Genomic DNA, 18,625 nt, shown 5'->3' with positions numbered 1-18,625 from the left:
AAGTTTGGTAAGATTACTTGCACGTTTAGTGGTGCAATTTACGAGATACATCACATGTACCAATCACTCCTGTAACAAGCAATTCGAAAAACTCTAATATCTCCATAAATGTTTGACTAAGGTAAAAAAAACTTCGGATGGGGTATTTACATGGGCTTCGGAGTGCATAGCAATGAAGTCAATTCTACTCCGAACCATCCCTTTAATCATTTGCTTTGCCATTCAGAGTTTGTTTCTTCATCAGATTTGGAGAAATGTAGCATTGCATCACTTGCTTGATCCTCTGCAGTGAACAGGTGCCGTCAGAATCAATGAGAGTCCAAACATAGAGGGTGATGGAGTTAGAGGGTCAAATAAAGATGGAAGAGATGTGTTTTTAGCTGATTCTTGAAGATGGCTAAGGACTTTGTTCGGATTGAGTTGTGCAGGTCATTCCACCAAAAGGGTACATTTAAAGTAAAGTGATTTTGTGCCTCTTTGGGATGGCACAATAACGCACCGTTCACTTGCAGAACGCAAGCTTTAAGAGAACATGTGTAGCGTGAGAGCGGCATTGTTTGTCGGACAACAGTAACTAAGGAGGGGTCAGTTGTCAAAAATCGTTCCTGAATCAAATTGAAAACCTGTGAATCGAATCAATCCAAAGATTCACTGCTACTATGGTTCCTCTGAAAGAGATTCTTTCGCTCACCCCTCTCTCTATCTCTCTCTCTCTCTCTCTCTCTCTCTCTCTCTCTGTGTGTGTTTAGGGTCAAACTACGCCATGTCTAATGGAGGGGGTGGAGGCGGGGCCAGTAGCTCCACCCACCTGCTGGACCTGCTGGAGGAGCCAATCCCAGGTGTGGGAACCTATGACGACTTCCACACCATCGACTGGGTCAGAGAGAAGTGCAAAGACAGAGAGCGGCACCGCAAGGTGTGTATATGGCTGTAATTGAAAAATATACTACTTTTATATCACACTAAGGTAAATATCACAATATAGTTATTTATTTTTTAATTATCAAATTAATTAAAAACTTCACAAAGGAAAGGAACTCGGTCTCATCTGTTTTATTAATTAATTTTTGTTTTGAAAACTTGAACTACGGGGTGCCAAAACATTTGAAAGGGGCAGGACCACTTTTAGTAAAATGCCTATAACTCCTAAACAGAATGAGATGCTGTCACCAATCTCAGAACATTTATGTGAGAGCTCAATTGCAGGTCACAGGACAATGCTATAATGCTTGGCCACTTGGTAATGCTATAAATGGGGAAAAAAAAACATAAAAATGGCTATACCTGTGCAACCATTTGTCCTATTAACGTGAAAACTCTTGTGCATGGTATTGGTCCGAAGTGACACAAATGTCTATAAGGACATTTTCGTATCTCAAAAAACATGGCCACTATTGGCCTATGAAGTTAACCTGACGTTTGGCCTGTTGACGAGGTTAACAGAACGAGTGGGCCTGTTTGACCTGACTTGAATTTGGCGGTATTGCATTTTTCAAGGGTGTAAATGATTGTACAATGCATGGTTTTTTCCACATACAAGCGATATTCGCTTCATATGATAGATCTCCTCTATCTGAACAACTTTGCCTCTAGAATCACTGCTGTCAATCAAATAGTTTAGAAGATTGAGAAAACCTACTTTTGCAAACTAGTCTTAGGTTTCCGCTCAATCTGGAAAAATCCACTTCAGTACAATTCTCTAGACTCTCTAGGTTAATAATACTTTTTAAAAGTATTGAACTTTACCCTTTGGGAAGCTATAACAGGGACGTTTAGAAAAGGGGCCTGTCTAAATATACTCCCAAATCCTATAAAGCCTAAATGAAAACTCAAAACTTCACAAAACCTGATAAACACATGCAACAAGCATGCAAAGTTTTAAGGAGATCGGACCACAGCTGGTGCTATAACTGTCATAAACACTAAAAAACATATTATTATGGTATATGACCTGGATTTGCCAAAAATGCTTTTTAAATGATTATTTAGGAGGTTACAGGCTTGCTAAATAATGTCTTTTTATATATATGCTTACAAGCCTTAAAGCACTTGAACCGTGGTAACTGCTGCTTGTAGCTATATTCATTATCTGTTTTTATTATGTATTAAAATAAGTAATACATTTGTGTTTTTGAAGTTCATTTTTGCTTTGGCAAATTAAAATTCATCTCTATTTATTTATTTATTTATTTTTGGAAACTACATCTTTTGCACTTGCAGCTATTTTCTTTATCTGTTTTTATTATTTATTAAAATAAAAAATAAATTTGTGTTTTTGAAATTCATTTTTGCTTTGGCAAATTAAAATTCATCTCTACTTATTTTTGGAAACTACATCTTTTGCACTTGCAGCAATATTCATTATGTTTTTATAATTTTTTCAAATAAATAATTTGTGTTTTTGAAATTCATTTTTGCACTTATTTAATATTTATTTTTAATTTGTTTATTTTTTGGAAACTTTAACACAATGTATATTTTATGTATTTTAATTTTTTATGTATTTCTTCATTATGCATTTATTTTCGAAAAAGATATAATTAATCATAACAAAAGTGTTTCACTTCTTTCAGTAATGCAACAGATATGATCAGTACTATAAACTGTAGTTTTCTCCTTTTTCATCAAACTTTGGTAAAGATGGATTTGATTAGTTTGTTAGGGGAGCTGGTGTCACATTAGTCTCATTTTCTAGAGCACACAAATTCAAGTGTAAAACATTTGAATAGACGTTTTTTTTAGGCAAATGAACTTACTACTTGACTGAAAGTGATACTGTGGTTTGCTGCAGGGATCAGATAGAAACTACAGATCCTGAATCAGCAGGTTTGTGCATCTCTGTTTACTCATGTTGTGTTTGTCCCTATAGATAAACAGTAAAAAGAAGGAATCAGCATGGGAATTCACCAAGAGTCTGTACGACGCCTGGTCCGGCTGGCTGGTGGTCACATTAACAGGACTAGCGTCAGGTAAACAAACACACAATCTTACTGTTTCTCTTTAGTGGCTGTTCTTTCTAACTCACTTTCACTTGTCGATCCGCCCACTGTAGTTTCTCTCTCTCACACACACACACACACACACACACACACACACACATAGCATGAATGAAAACTGTTGCAAGGTTGTCAGATACTAGTGCAAACGCAAAACACTGTGACACAGAATATAAATGATTAAAAATACTCATGAATACAAATGAATTGAGTAAAGCCAGTGTGCAGTGGAGAATCCTGAAGAGTTGCAGAGCAGTTATGTTAATTCGCTTTAAAATATTAATCTCTAAATTTAGTCCCCAGATGATCTTTCAAATGACTCATAACTAGAAACCGCCGTGTTAACCGACTGCAGCTGTAAAACTAGTTCAAAGGATACAATTGCTGCCATCGAGCTTAACGTGGACTCAATCTTGTTTTTAAACCTAGTTCCAGGCTTATTTTTTTTTATCAGAAATGCAGTAAAAACAGGAAAATTGTGAAATATTATTGCAATTTTTAAAAGAGCTGGTTTCTATTTGAATATATTGTAAAATGTAGTTTATTCATGTGATCAAAGCTGCAGTCTTCAGTGTCACATGATCCTTCAGAAATCATGCTGCCGAATATTTTTGTCGAAGCAAATATTTCTGTATTTTATTGTCACTTTTAATCAGTTTAATGAATCCTTGCTGAATAAAAGTCTTAATTTTAATTTAGTTTTATTTATGTATAAATATATTCTAAAAAATCTTGCTTGAATGCTATATATATCTTTTATTTTATTACTGAATTTATTATGCAATTTATCATACGTTGTTACTAATAATAGAATTTTGATATTGTTCGAAAAAATTTTGAATTAAATGCAGGTCTTTCTTTAAACTGTCTTTAGTTTTTGTAAATACTAGCTTTTAAAATTCACCTACACACAGGAAATAAAATGTTCCTCTACAAACCTCAATATTGTGGTCTCTTAACACCCAACACACACACACATACTCATACTTGAGCTGTAAGTCACAGTTTGATCTTCTGAACACATTATGCTGAGCTCAGCTTATTTTTTAAATCACCCTGGGGTTCAGCATTTGCACTTTTGCTTATTTGTCAAATTAATTTATTCAAAGCTGCGTACAGTAAAATATACTACAGGAACAATCCCTGCCTCAGAGCAAAAATTCTGCAGTAGAAACATAAAGGATTACTCCACTTCCAGAATAAATCATCAAATCCTCGATGTTCATGTCTTTCCCTCTTTAGTCGCAAAGAAATTAAGTGTTTTCAATGGTGCTCAACAGATTGAAGGTGAAAAATACAGTTTCAGCCCAGCTTCAAAGGGCTCTAAACGATCCCAGCAGTGGAATAAGGGTCTTATCTAGTGAAACGGTCATTTTCTTAAGAAAATTAATATTATACACTTTTAACCTCAAATGTTCGTCTTGTCTAGCTCTGCGAAGCACATGCGTACTCTGTGTGTTCCAGTTAGGGTATATTGAAAAACTACCATCTTATTTTTTCTTTCAACTTCAAAATCACTGACACCCAGTGTTTACAAAGTGAATGTACAAAGATTAAATGCCCTTCAAAAAAGGTAAAACAGCAATGGAGGATGATTTTGAAGTTGGAGGAGAAAATGAGATGGGAGTTTTTCGACCATCGAGCATTTCTGGTTACTAAGTGTATAAATATAATTTTTTTTTTGGAAAATGACAGATCGTTTCTCTAGATAAGACCCTTCTTTCTTGGCTGGGATCATTTCGAGCCCTTTGAAGCTGCATTGAAACTACATTTTTAACTTTCAGTCTGTTGAGCACCATTGAAGTCCAATTTGTGTTTCTGCAAAAAACTCGGGGGCACCATAAAAGTCCATTATATGGAGAAAAATCCTTTTAATGTTTTCCTCAAAAGACATCATTTCTTTACAACTAAAGAAAGAAAGACACAAATATCTTGGATGACAAGGGGGTGAGTACATTATCTGCAGTGTTGGGTGTAACGCGTTACTTTGTAACGCGTTACTGTAATAATATTACTTTTTTCAGTAACTAGTAGTGTAAGGCATTACTCGTCTGAAAATTGTAATATTATTACAGTTTTCCCGAGCTAGTTACTTGCGTTACATTTGCCAGTAGCACCTTCATCACACTCAAGGCACACGACAACACAGAGAACAGAAGGGAAGGGGAGGGGGGCGTGAATTGAACAGTGATTGGTCTGGGTTTGGCACGAGGTATCATTAAATTACCATCACCGATTGGTCGACACCCGGCAGCCAGCAGCAGAGCGGCACTCGCAAATAGAGACCTGCAAACCCGCGGGATCCAACGCAACAGAGTGCGGCGCGGGACAAAACTTGATGGACAAGTGCGTGTGCTGGTGCGGGCGGGTAGAGACTCGTGTGTGTGTGTGTGTGTGTGTGTGTGTGTGTGTGTGTGTGTGTGTGTGTGTGTGTGTGTGTGTGTGTGTGTGCGGGATGCGGGAAAATAAAATGATTCGCGGGACTCCCGCAATATAGAAATATCTAAACATAAAATATCTAAAAAAATAATAATAATGTTATTCATCTATTGCACAAAAACAGCAAGAACAACATATATGATTAGAAAGAGCAAGAATAGGCAGTTTCGATTTAAAACTTGTTTTGCAACATGAGCAATGAAGCCATCTGCTGATTTTTGGAACGCATCGCCAATCAATGGTGTTTAAGATAGAATTCACTCACTGCTCAAAAGTTTTGAACAGTGCTGAATATTGCGTGCTTACGAATCACAACACACGTAGACCTTTATGAAAGATTAATTGTGCATAATATCCATTGTTATAAGAGCTTTATGAGATCGCGTATGCACTGGATGCACGCAGTATAGGTCATGCTTTTTTGTTCAGAATAACATTTTTTTGTGTAAGAAAAAAAAAATGTAACTAGTAATATAACTAGTAATATAACTAGTTACTTTCTCCAGGGAGTAATAAAGTAAAGTAAGGCATTACTATTTTTGAGAGTAATATGTAATATGTAATATGTAATATATTACTTTTTTGAGTAACTAACCCCAACACTGATTATCTGTAGTTTTTTGTTCTGGAAGTGAACTTTTAATTCACTCTTTTGTAGATTAAGGCCTATAAGATCTTTAATCAAGAAAGTCTTAAATGCATAAAGTTGTGGCATTAAATGTTGCATATACTGCAAAAACTGCATCCTTGAGTATGTGGTTCCATATTCTAGTGGTTAGGAAGTATTCAAACCTCAGGCTTTGATTATAAATTGTTTTCCTGTAAAATGATTTTTCACATTTTTAAGTGTAGCTGATACAGATTGTGTTCCTTAATTTTCTTGCTCTTAAAGTAGTTCACAAAAATTTACGAATAATTTCCGTCATCCAGGATGTTCATGTCTTTCTTTCTTCAGTCGATAAGAAAGTATGTTGCTTGAGGAAAACATTTCAGGATTTCTCTCCATATAGTGGACTTCAATGGTGACCCAAAGTTTGAACTTCCAAAATGCAGTTTAAATGCAGCTTCAAATGGCTCTAAACGATCCCAGCCGAGGAAGAAGGGTCTTTTCGGACCAAACTCACTATTTATGTACTTTCTAACCTCAAACGCTTGTCTTGTCAATGTCTGCATGAACTGTTCTTTCCGGTTCAAGACAGTTAGGGTATGTTAAAAAAACTCCCATCTCGTTTTCTTCCGCAACTTCAAAATCGTCCTACATGGCTGCAGAAGTACTGAAAAACAGCGATGTAGGACGATTTTGTTGTCGAAGAAGAAACATACTCTTAACTGTATTGACCTGAATTACACAGACTACGCATCGCAGAACTGAGACAAAATTAGCATTCGAGGTTAAAAAGTATATAAATTGTCAATTTGTTCAGAAAATGACAGGTCGTTTCGCTAGATAAGACCCTTCTTCCTCGGCTGGGATCATTTAGAGCCCTTTGAAGCTGCATTTAAACTGCATTTTGGAAGTTCAAACTCGGGGGCACCATAGAAGTCCATTATATGGAGAGAAATCCTGAAATGTTTTCCTCAAGAAAAATAATTTCTTAACAACTGAAGAAAGAAAGACATTAACATGTTGGAAGGCAAAATGGTGAGTAAATGATCTGTAAATGTTTGTTCTGGAAGTGAACTAATCCTTTTTAAAAAATCCTAAACTTACCTTCATTAAACTTGCAGAAGCTTTGTTTTGATATTACACTGATAGATCACCATTACGTTGAATGAAACTATGAAATATACTGTTAAAATATGTTAAATGTAATAGGTTATTTTTACAGTGTTCCTCAAAGCCACAGTGGCTTCCACTTTCACACGTCATGAACTGCATTTCTGGTTCTCTCAGGAGCGTTAGCCGGAGTGATCGACATCGCGGCCGACTGGATGAACGATCTGAAGGAAGGCGTGTGTCTCAGTGCCATGTGGTTTAATCATGAGCAGTGCTGCTGGGACTCCAACGAGACCACCTTCGCAGAGAGAGACAAGTGTCCGCAGTGGAAGTCATGGGCCGAACTCATTCTGGGTCAGGCTGAGGTCAGTATCCAACTCTATAACCACTACTGTACAAACATCTAAGGTCTGTACAAGTAAGTGAGATTATTTTTGTGCATGTTCACATTTATTCTAGAACTAAAGTAACATCTTACTCACAATTTCTCTCAACATGGGGACAGCCCTGCTGAAAAAACCAGCTAAAACCAGTCTAGGCTGGTTGGCTGGTATTAGCTGGTTTAAGCTGGAAGTAGCTGGTTTTAGCTGGTCTCCCAGCCTGGCCAGGCTGGTTTTAGCTGGTGGTTTTCCAGCCTGACCAGCTAAGACCAGCCTGGCCAGGCTGGAAAAATGGCCAAAAACCCTCTAAAACCAGCCTGGCGACCAGCCATGACCAGCTAAAACCAGGCTGGTTGACCAGCTAAAACCAGCCAACCAGCCTAGGCTGGTTTTAGCTGTTTTTTTCACCAGGGAGGAGAGCTTTTAATCAATAAATGAGGGGGAAAAGTAACTCAGATATTTTCTTGTCAATTAAAAAGTAATGCGTTACTTTACTAGTTACTTGGAAAAAGTAATATTATTACGTAATTTGCGTTACCCCCAACACTGATTGACACCAGATGAATTCATTGTGATGTTTCTGTCTGGTCTTTTGTCTAGGGTCCAGGCTCGTATATAATGAACTACTTCATGTTCACGTTTTGGGCGCTGTCCTTCGCCTTCCTGGCCGTGTCTCTGGTGAAGGTGTTTGCGCCGTACGCCTGCGGCTCTGGAATACCTGAGGTATTTCTCAACATCAATTATACAGAACGTTGTGTCCAAACAGGTTTTACCTGATATTTTACAATGAATGTGATTTTGGGGCAACCAGTTTTGCTTGTCAGTCATTATTGACGTATCAATCATTTCTGTATTACTACTAATAAACTTACCATAAAAGGTAGACAAATACTCAAATGAATAGCTGTGAGTATGTGGTGAGTTTTTGTGAAATGGTGTACGGCGGATTACTGAGCGCTCTTAAGAGGTCAGGTGACCACTGAGAATGAAACGGTATTAGCTCTGATTTTGTCACTGTTTCTATGGTTACCGAAAGTGTTATGTAAGTTTTACAAAAGCTCAGTTTAGTCCAGAGGTTTTGTTCCGTCAAACAAAGAGAAGCCACTTTCCAAGAACAGGGTACAATGGTCATAAAAGAGGTGTGTAACCTTCAGAAAATGTTACTTGTCAACTTCTTCAGGAGGTTAAAGAATGCATTTTATGTTTATTCAGTGATTTCAATCCATATAAAAGAATTTATACATCACCTGAAAGGCATATAAATAAGAGAGACAACTATTTAAAAATCTGGAATCTGAGGATGCAAAAAAATCAAAATATTGAGAAAATTGTCTTTAAAGTTGTCCAAATGTTAAAGTAAAAATGCCTAAGAATATGTTACAGGTGTGCGTCTTGAGACAGAACAATGACATATTTTAAGATTTGTCACTGCAAGATATTTTCAGTTGAGACAGCTCAAACATGCATTTTAGTCTAGGACTAGATTTATATGGAGGACGAGAAATGGCTTAATAGTATAAATAAATGAATAAATGCATCAATTAATAAATGTAGAAATACATAAATACATTAATTAAGGAATAAATAAATAATTGTAGAAATAAATGAATTTATCAACAAATAAATAAATAAATAAATGAATGCTCAAGTAAATGTAGAAATGCACAAATAATAAAAAATAAAAAAAATATTAAATAATAAATTTATAAATAAAAAATTAATTAATATTTGGTCAAAAGTGTAATTTTTCATTGTGCTATTGTTGTACCATTTTTGTCTATACTACATTTATGTCTACATGTTTTTATGCATTTCTACATTTATTTATTTATTTGAGCATTCAGTTGCTCAATTTTTTATTTATTTGTTGATTAATTTATGTATTTGTACATTTATGTATTTATTCATTTATTTCTTGACCTCCATAGATTTAAGCCTTGTCTGTGAAACAGTGGGATGATGTTTTTACATCTAACTACTTTCTAGGTTAATGTTCTTCAATATTGTCATTAATTAATCTAATATTTTTCACTCAACACTCAATTTTAAGTAGAAAATTCCAGTTGATTTTTGAGTGTTTATTTGATGGTCATTCATAATGTGAATGGTGTATGTTTTTGTGATCATACCTGATGTCTTTGCCTCTCTTCAGATCAAAACCATCCTGAGCGGTTTCATCATCCGTGGGTATCTGGGCAAATGGACCCTGATGATAAAGACCATCACTCTGGTTCTGGCCGTGGCGTCGGGCCTCAGTCTCGGGAAGGAAGGTCCGCTGGTCCATGTGGCCTGCTGCTGCGGCAACATTTTTTCCTACCTCTTCCCCAAATACAGCAAAAACGAGGCCAAGAAGCGAGAGGTTAGACACCATTAGTGGACACAGCTTCATTCTCTCACATAGAAATCTGGATGTTACCTACAACTTCACAACGTAGAAATGAGTTTACCATCTGTGTTGCTTCCATCCGTGACTCTGTTTGTCTCTCTAAACGCAGGTTTTGTCGGCGGCGTCGGCTGCTGGTGTGTCTGTGGCTTTTGGGGCTCCTATAGGAGGAGTTCTGTTCAGTCTGGAGGAGGTCAGTCTGCATTTATGTGATTAAAAATACAGTAAAATTCAGCAAAATGATTACATTTACAATTGACCTTATGCACAGAGCATTCTTTACAACTTCCGCATAACGATAAGCTTATTTTATATGTGCTATATATTAGGTGGACACTCTTGAGACTGATCTAGTGCCTCGTTCTTATCAGAAACTGCGAAAAAATATAATTGCAACATTATAAACAATGTTAGCGGCATGAACATTAAGTTTCATATTATTTAACAACATTTAATTTAAATGCGGAGCCTGGTAATCTGTACTCACCATATCTGCATAGTTGTACATTTAAATGCGGACATCTTAATCGTATTGTTGATAATCACTAACTTGCCTTTATAGTCATGAACACATTTTTAAAATCTCGCAATATTTCAAAGCCTTTATTATTTTCTAACTCTATAGCTGTGAAATAAAATGTACTTCAAGGACTCACTTTTCATTCATAAAAAAGGCATCGGAAAAAATGACTTTTCATGGAAAACAACGTCTATTTTTGGCTAAAATAATATGGAATTACCCATATAACCAATAGATGGCAGCAGAGCATTATTTATTATGCAGCTGCCTCTCCCTATATTTTTCAAGACGTCTTGCTTTTCGATTTCTTATAAAATTACCAGTATAATACATTGTAGTAATAAATACCACCCTAAAGTATATAGTATAGCAAGTGCAGAAAGTCATTAAGCTCACACACAAACAGCCTATAAGGGTGAATTATTTAAATACTAATATATAGTTCACTACAAATACGTTAAATATTGATGGTATAATAATTAAATAATGCACTCAATATGAATCGATAGGAATTTGAAATATTTTATAAAATTGAATAACTACTAACTAGTTTTATCTTGAACTGTAAAATCTATTAAATAGACTACATTTAACCAACACATACTTGTTACCGCTGTAGTTTTGTTACTCTGAATTTAGTCTGAATCATTTAAGCTCTTTTTTTTGACATCAGCTTGTCATTTGTTTGGTCCGGTTATTACTGTCAATCATAGCAATGACTGCACATATTTAGCCGATTTACTCGCGGATTTTTTTAAACTGGCGTTTGTCATTCTTGAAACGGTGTACATGGACGATTGGTCCTCTTAGAAAGAACACTTTTCTTCGATTGTGAATGGATTATGTAGAGAAAACGAACAAAGTACGCTCATATTACGGCACAGTACAGTTGACCAGAAATGGCTTGTCTAAACAAGGAAGTATTTCGTGCATATGGTCAATTGCATTTGCAAAAAATATTTAGGAGCATCAGTGTTTTTGTTTTTGCAACACATATCTGACGAATCCTTTCATAAACAAAGTGTAGAGAGAGTTTAAATAAGAGATTGATTGTGCAGCGCAGAGAGCTTCATTAGTTATAATTGAACTTTGTAAGATCACAATTAACTAAGACGAGTGACGGCTTTTAATACATTTTAAGGGAGTTTGTAAATGATTTATTGATTTAATACAGCAGTTCAATAAGAAGTTAATATAAAGTGACTTACATTGTCTGATTGTAACACTATTTCCTGATTTTGCAGTATTTTGTTGTCAAATATAGTCTAAAACAAATCACAATTCACTGTGCATCTCCATTCAACCACAGCAGTGTTTTGTTTATGAATGAACATGTGTTTTTAATAAAATCTAATGAGTCAATTTCCCATTCATGAAAACAGTCACTTGCTTTATTCCTGAATGAATCAGCCGTTCGAAGAAATCAAACGAATGAATGATTCAGTAGTTAAATCAGTGACTTGTCGCCACCTGCTGGCAGTTTTACTTTCATTTTTAAAGTATCTTTTCAGTTGTTTAAATCATTTAATATTCCTGTATTCAAAATTTTATATTTAAAACAATAATCTTAACATGAGTTTATGAATTTGATTGCACTCATGCCACCTCTGAGCCTCATTAAACATGAAAATACACCTACAAGCCACTTTTGTGTTCTTCTGTGCCACCTCTGTAGTACAAGTACATTTTATTAATACTGATTTCATTTGATTGGTAACTTATTCTTATTCTATTTGTTATTATTTCTGGTGATATAATTAGAAATTTTAAAAAGCTTATAAAAAATAATTTTAAAAGATGACATACTTTTAATAAATTTAGAAAAATGCCATTACAAAGGTAAAAAGAAAATGCCACTGTAAATCACTTTAAGGAGTCCAATATCACCTCATATCAGGAAGGCAAATTTTTTTAGCAGAATTTTTTTATTATTGATCAGAAGATGCTTCTACATTTTTTAAATTAGGAGGACAAGCACTACAAGAAGGAAATAAAATGCTTATAAGTGAGGTGTGAGGCTGTGGAATGGTGTTTGTCTGAGGAAGAAGTTTCAGTTGAATGATTTTTAAGCGAGTTTGTAAATGAGATAGTGATTTAATACAGCAGTTCAAGAAACAAGAAGTTAATATTGCCTGATTTTGATTTCGTCGTCAAAAATAGTCTGAAACAAGTCACAACTGAGCCACTGCACATCTCCATTCAAACACAGCGGCGTTTTGTTCATCAGCCGTTCAAACGAATCAAACGAGTGAATGATTCAGTAATTAAAACAGTGACTTGCCGCCACCTGCTGGCAGATTTAGTTAAAATTTTTTAAGTATTTATTTTTTATATTCAAAAAAATATATTTAAAACATTAATCTCAACACGAGATTCTGAATTTGATTGCACTCATGCCGCCTCATTAAACACAGGAAAATACACCTACAAGCCACTTGTGTTCTTCTGTGCCACCTCTGTAGTACAAATTAATTTTGTTAATACTGATTTCATTTGATTATTAACTTTGATTATCTGTTGTTTTATTTTGAAATTTTAAAAAGCTTAAAAGATTTATATTTTTAAAAGTTGACATTAAAAAGATGACTTACTCTTAATTAAGATTGGCAAAACTGCCATTGCAAAAAAAAAATCCCCTGTAAATTACTTTAAGGGGTCAAATATCACTTTGTAATGGGAAGGCACATTTTTGATCAGACTTGTTCGATTATTGATTAGTGTTCTCCTCATTTTTTTAAGTGCTTCTTAAAACAAAAGTAAGCTTGGAGCTCTAAAAGTGTAATTCATTCCTGTGATGCAAAGCTGAATTTTCAGCATCATTACTCCAGTCTTTAGTGATCCTTCAGAAATCCTTCTAATATGCTGATTTGCTCCTCAAGAAACTTTTATGTTTATCATCAGAGTTGACAACAGTTGTGTAAACTGTGAAGTTGTATTTAATGTGATCTGTTTGTCTCTCTCAGGTGAGTTATTACTTTCCACTGAAGACTCTGTGGCGCTCGTTTTTCGCGGCTCTGGTGGCGGCGTTCGTGCTGCGCTCCATCAACCCGTTCGGGAACAGTCGTCTGGTGCTGTTTTACGTGGAGTACCACACGCCCTGGTACCTGTTCGAGCTGTTCCCCTTCATCCTGCTGGGGGTGTTCGGTGGCCTCTGGGGAGCCTTCTTCATCCGGGCCAACATCGCCTGGTGCCGCCGTCGCAAGTCCACACGCTTCGGTTCGTACATGATAGTTGCATTAGTGTCAGTGTTTTAGTTTTATTAATACACTAATATGGGTCTTGTGAAGATTTAGTGGCCAATTTATTTCAATTTAATGGCCATACATTTTTTTTTTTAAGTGTTTAAAACACTTTTTTTTTAAATTATTTAATGTAATTTTATCTGTAATTTTATTTTTTGTTTTAAGATATTACCAATTTATGTATTTTTAACGTGTATCTTTGTGTTTTTACTGAATTTACAAATTTATTTTTGAATTTCAATTAAATTTTATGGCCATATTTTTTAAAGGTTTATTTATTTATTTATTTTTATATATATATTTTTTTATAATATTATGACCATAACTTTATCATTAAATTTTTAAAACGTGTATCTTTTATGTGTTTTTACCGAGATTACAATTTTATTTTTTGTTTTCAATTTTATGGCCATATTTTTATAGGTTTATTTATTTATTTTTATATATACATTTTTTTATAATGTTATGACCATAACTTTACATTTAATTTTTTATTTTATTTTTTTATGTGTTTTTACAGAATTTACAAATTTATTTTTGGTTTATAATTTTATGCAATATTTTTTACAGGTTTATTTATTTTTATATATATTTTTTATAAAATTATGACCACAACTTGACATTTAATTCTTAAAACGTGTATCTTTTATGTGTTTTTACCGAATTTACAAATTTATTTTTGGTTTTCAATTTTATGGCCATATTTTTCATAGGTATATATAATTATAATATATATATATAATTTTATTTTTTTTATTATTTTTTTTTTTAAATATTACGACCATAACTTTACACTTAATTTTTAAAACGTGTATTTTTATGTGTTTTTACAGTGATTACAATTTTATTTTTGGTTTTCAATTTTATGGCCATATTTTTTACAGGTTTATTTATTTATTTATTTTTATTTATTTATTTTTTGTAATATTATGACCATAACATTACTTGAAATGAAATAAAATAAACTGAAGTAAAAGAATAATTGTAAAGCTATATAGACATAAAAAAAATAATGATTAAATAATAATAATAATAATAAAAAATAATTATAAAAAGAAAAAAACTCTTAGCAAAATTATTTAAATGTTAACTACAGTTTAAATGAAAATGTGAAAATTTTGAAAATAATAATGTTTTTATAAGATATATATTTTTAACACACAAATTTATTTTGGTTTTCAGTTTTATGGCTGTATTTAATACAGGTTTATTTATTTATTTTTATATATATTTTTTATAATATTATGACCATAACATTAAAAAAAGCTTTTTTTTTTTTTTTACAAATTTTTGTATTTTATTTATTTTTTAAAAGTGTATCTTTTATGTATTTTTATGTGGTTTTTAACCGATTACAAATCTATTTTTGTTTTTCACTTGTATGGCCATAATTTTTAAGTTTCTCTTTTATTTTATTTCTGTTTTTAACAGACAAATTTTAAACAATTTTTTTTTTTTTTTTTGTATAATATTATGACCATAACATTAATAAAAGGTGTCCTTTGTTTTAGTTTTTAGCAAATGTGTTAACATCGTTTTGTTGACATTTGGAGCAAATGTTTATATTTATATATATTCAGTTGTCACTTAAATTGCAGATAAAGTAATTTTGTAATTTTGTTTTTGACAAACATACATTTTTCATTTAACTGAATCAAAATGGAAAAATTTTCTATTATTATTTATAATATATTATTTAGTAAATTTTTTAGTTCAAGTAACAATTTTTTCTTGTAGTAACAATTTAAGTTTTAGACAATAATGACCTTGATTAGCGTTTCTTGTGATTTAGTCCTAAAATACGAGCCTGTGTTTTTAGGTAAGTACCCGGTGTTGGAGGTGATCACGGTGGCTGCCATCACGGCCATCGTGGCGTTCCCGAACCCGTACACGCGGCAGAACACCAGCGAGCTGATCAAGGAGCTGTTCACGGACTGCGGGCCGCTGGAGTCGTCTCAGCTCTGTCAGTACCGCAGCCAGATGAACGGCAGTCAGGCGTATCCGGAGGGATCGGACTCCGCCGCCACCCCGGGCGTCTATTCGGCCATGTGGCAGCTCAGCCTGGCGCTCGTCTTCAAAATCATCATGACCATCTTCACCTTCGGACTCAAGGTCAGAATACATCACAATCATTATGCTACTAGTTTTCAGTTGTCTGATATTTTTAAAGTGACAGCATCATTTCACACTGAAATCAATCAAACACACTTATTTCTTTGAATTATGTGCAAAACAAATACATGTAAGTTGTGTTTCATGGCTCCGGATGGTTTTCTTGTTGGCTTTTTGTTATTCGACAGTCAAAACTCCTCAACATCTATGTTGGATTAATTAATTTTCTATACAACAGCCCTTTTAAATAACTTTTCATGGCCCTTAATTTAACAAAAGTGCTAAAAACACAAATAAATCGAATAAAATAGACCATGTATGGCCATAATTTTAAAAGAGTAATCTCTCTATTTTATTTATTTATTTATTTTATTTTTAACAGAACTGCTTTGTTTATATTAATAATTTTATTTTAAATCATTGCCATAAAAAAGGCTGTCTTTTATTTTATTTATTTATCTTTTTTTTAATGTGTGTGTGTTAACAGATTACAGCTTTATTTTGTTTAAATTTTATGGCCATCTATTTTAAAGCGTGTCTCATTTATTTTAAATCATTTATTTAAATAAAAACGTGTATTTATATTATTTGTTTGTTTGTTTTTTTAAACAGAGCACATACATGACGGATTTATATATATTTAATTTTGTTATTTTATGGTCATACAATTTTAAAAAGTGTCTATTTTATTTATTTCATGTAATTTTTCAGACTCCAGATTTTTTGTGTATTTAAATTTTATGGTTATGGTTTTATTTAACAGATTACATATTTATATTATATATTTATTTTATACAATTTTATTAAAATCTGTAATCTCTATTTTGTTTATTTTTAAAATATTGCAGCTTTATTTATATTAATATTTTATTTTAATTTAATTTTAAATCATGGCCATTAAAAAGCTGGCATTTCTAAATTAAATAATTAATTGTTTTATATGTGTGTTTTAACAAATTACAGCTTTATTTTGATTTTAATTGTGGCCATAATTTTTACAGTGTGTTTTGTTGTTAGTATTATTATTATATTTTTTTTGATCAGATTACAAATTTATTTTATGTATTTATTATTTATGGTCATAAATTGTTAACAAAATAGTGTTTTATTATTATTTTAATTTTTTTTACAGATTACAAATTGGGTTGTTTTTACATTTTATGGCTATAAAAAGTACATTTATTTTATGCTTTATGTCTATAAAATTTAAAATGTGAAAAGAAAATTTCATGATCATACGTTTAACAGATTACGTTTATTTGTTATATATTTGATTTGACATTTTGACCATAAAGCCTTTATTTCATTAGCACTGGCTATAAAATTGTTCATATTAAAACGGATTCATATTAAAACGGTCTTTTTGCATTTCAGTTTTCACAGACACTAGTCCATATGGCGATTTGAATTAAGTGACAGACCAACTTTTGATTTATTAATCCAAAAATCAACAAATTACGTAGCATTCCGCCCTATAGTAGATTTGTTTTTTATGAATGGAGTCCGCGATCCAGTCCGTGTTTTCGTGGAGGAGACATTGTAATCACGCGACCATGACGAGACAGAAATGACATGCCTTCTGTAAATAAGATAAATAACATAAGGCAATTTAGTATGTTTAATAAAAGAACTATGTATAGACCTGTTCTATAGGAAAGATAACCTTAAATGACTTCTATTGTGATGTGGCGCCAAATCGAAAATAAAATGAACTTGACGTTCAAGGGGGGCGGGGGTGCCGTTGGGGGGATAGATAAAATCGCAGCTGTGTGCGGTTTAGAAATCGCATGTGCTTAAATCGCGATTTTTTTGCGATTGCGATTAATTGCACAGCCCTAGTTTCAAACAACTGGTGTTCATCTGTTTACTAATGATTCTGGACGTCGGAGCACTGTCGCCATCAGCTTAGCTCGCCTCTGGCCCGCCTACATCAGATACACCGATTTGATTGGTTCCCAGAACTGCTTACGTAATGCAGTAATGTGGATCATTCCTCGATGCCAGAGTGTCTTGCAGAGACAACTAGGGGTGGGACGATACAGGTAACTCACGATTCAATTCTGTGGCGATATGTGGCCCACGATATCGATAATATCGCGATTCACGATATCTACGATATTCAATATATTGGAAGAAATTTCATCAACGATATATCACGATATATGTGACTGAAAAAGAAAAAAATACCCATAATAAGGAAATCTTATGCATTTATTAATGCCAACATTTCCAACACTGTGCAAAGAAATATGCATTTGCATAATAACTCACTGCCTCCTGGTCTTAAATGTAAACAATGTACAGCTAGACAGATAAAAGTGCCTGAACATTAAAAAACAACATGAACATTAACTAACATGTGTAAACCGTGATACTGAAACGTCAGTAGTAAGTTACTGTAAAGTGCTTTATGTTAACCTGGACAGTGGTCTCATCAAGGCATATTCTTCTTGAGGAACACTAACGCCTGTTTCACACATACTCCGTCTGCAGTGTGTATGCAGTCCGTGTGCGTTACGTATGCGATGCAGAAGCAGCACGGACTCATTTTGCTTTCACACAGGACACGTTTGCAGTCCGTTCCTGATCCGCGGCTGTTTACCACAAACACACCATTTATCCGTTATTTTGATTTCAAATACAAATGTGCTTTTTCAGCATTGTGATACTCTTTTATCACAGTACACTAATACAATTCTAGATATATTCACGTTTAAACTCAACGTATAATAAACAACGTATTATTCAATGCACTTGCACAGCAACCGCGTGCAGTGTGAACGCTCTAATCCGTTAACAAGGGTGCGGAAAAAAATACTCAACGCATAAGCACTGC

At 33.6% G+C, this 18,625-nt stretch overlaps 1 protein-coding gene across 3 annotated transcripts in view; it reads left to right on the top strand.

Annotated features, from left to right (window-relative positions):
• The first annotated feature begins 751 nt into the window (after positions 1-751).
• The window catches only part of LOC141331412 (H(+)/Cl(-) exchange transporter 3-like), a 35,065-nt gene continuing 17,191 nt past the window's right edge, over positions 752-18,625 (top strand). For 2 of the 3 annotated variants that reach the window (XM_073836458.1, XM_073836460.1), the window contains exons 1-8: positions 756-916; positions 2,870-2,969; positions 7,330-7,517; positions 8,133-8,255; positions 9,685-9,891; positions 10,028-10,108; positions 13,399-13,651; positions 15,497-15,789. In XM_073836458.1, the coding sequence (XP_073692559.1) occupies positions 764-916; positions 2,870-2,969; positions 7,330-7,517; positions 8,133-8,255; positions 9,685-9,891; positions 10,028-10,108; positions 13,399-13,651; positions 15,497-15,789 (1,398 nt within the window). In that variant the 5' untranslated portion in view covers positions 756-763. Of the gene's footprint in view, positions 917-2,869; positions 2,970-7,329; positions 7,518-8,132; positions 8,256-9,684; positions 9,892-10,027; positions 10,109-13,398; positions 13,652-15,496; positions 15,790-18,625 lie in introns of all 3 variants that reach the window. The other variant, XM_073836461.1, reaches the window with a different exon arrangement.

Source organism: Garra rufa, chromosome 3, assembly GCF_049309525.1.
Source record: "Garra rufa chromosome 3, GarRuf1.0, whole genome shotgun sequence".
Lineage (NCBI taxonomy): Eukaryota > Metazoa > Chordata > Actinopteri > Cypriniformes > Cyprinidae > Garra > Garra rufa.
Note: the sequence above shows the minus strand (reverse complement) of the source record. Positions and strands in the feature narration are given on the sequence as shown.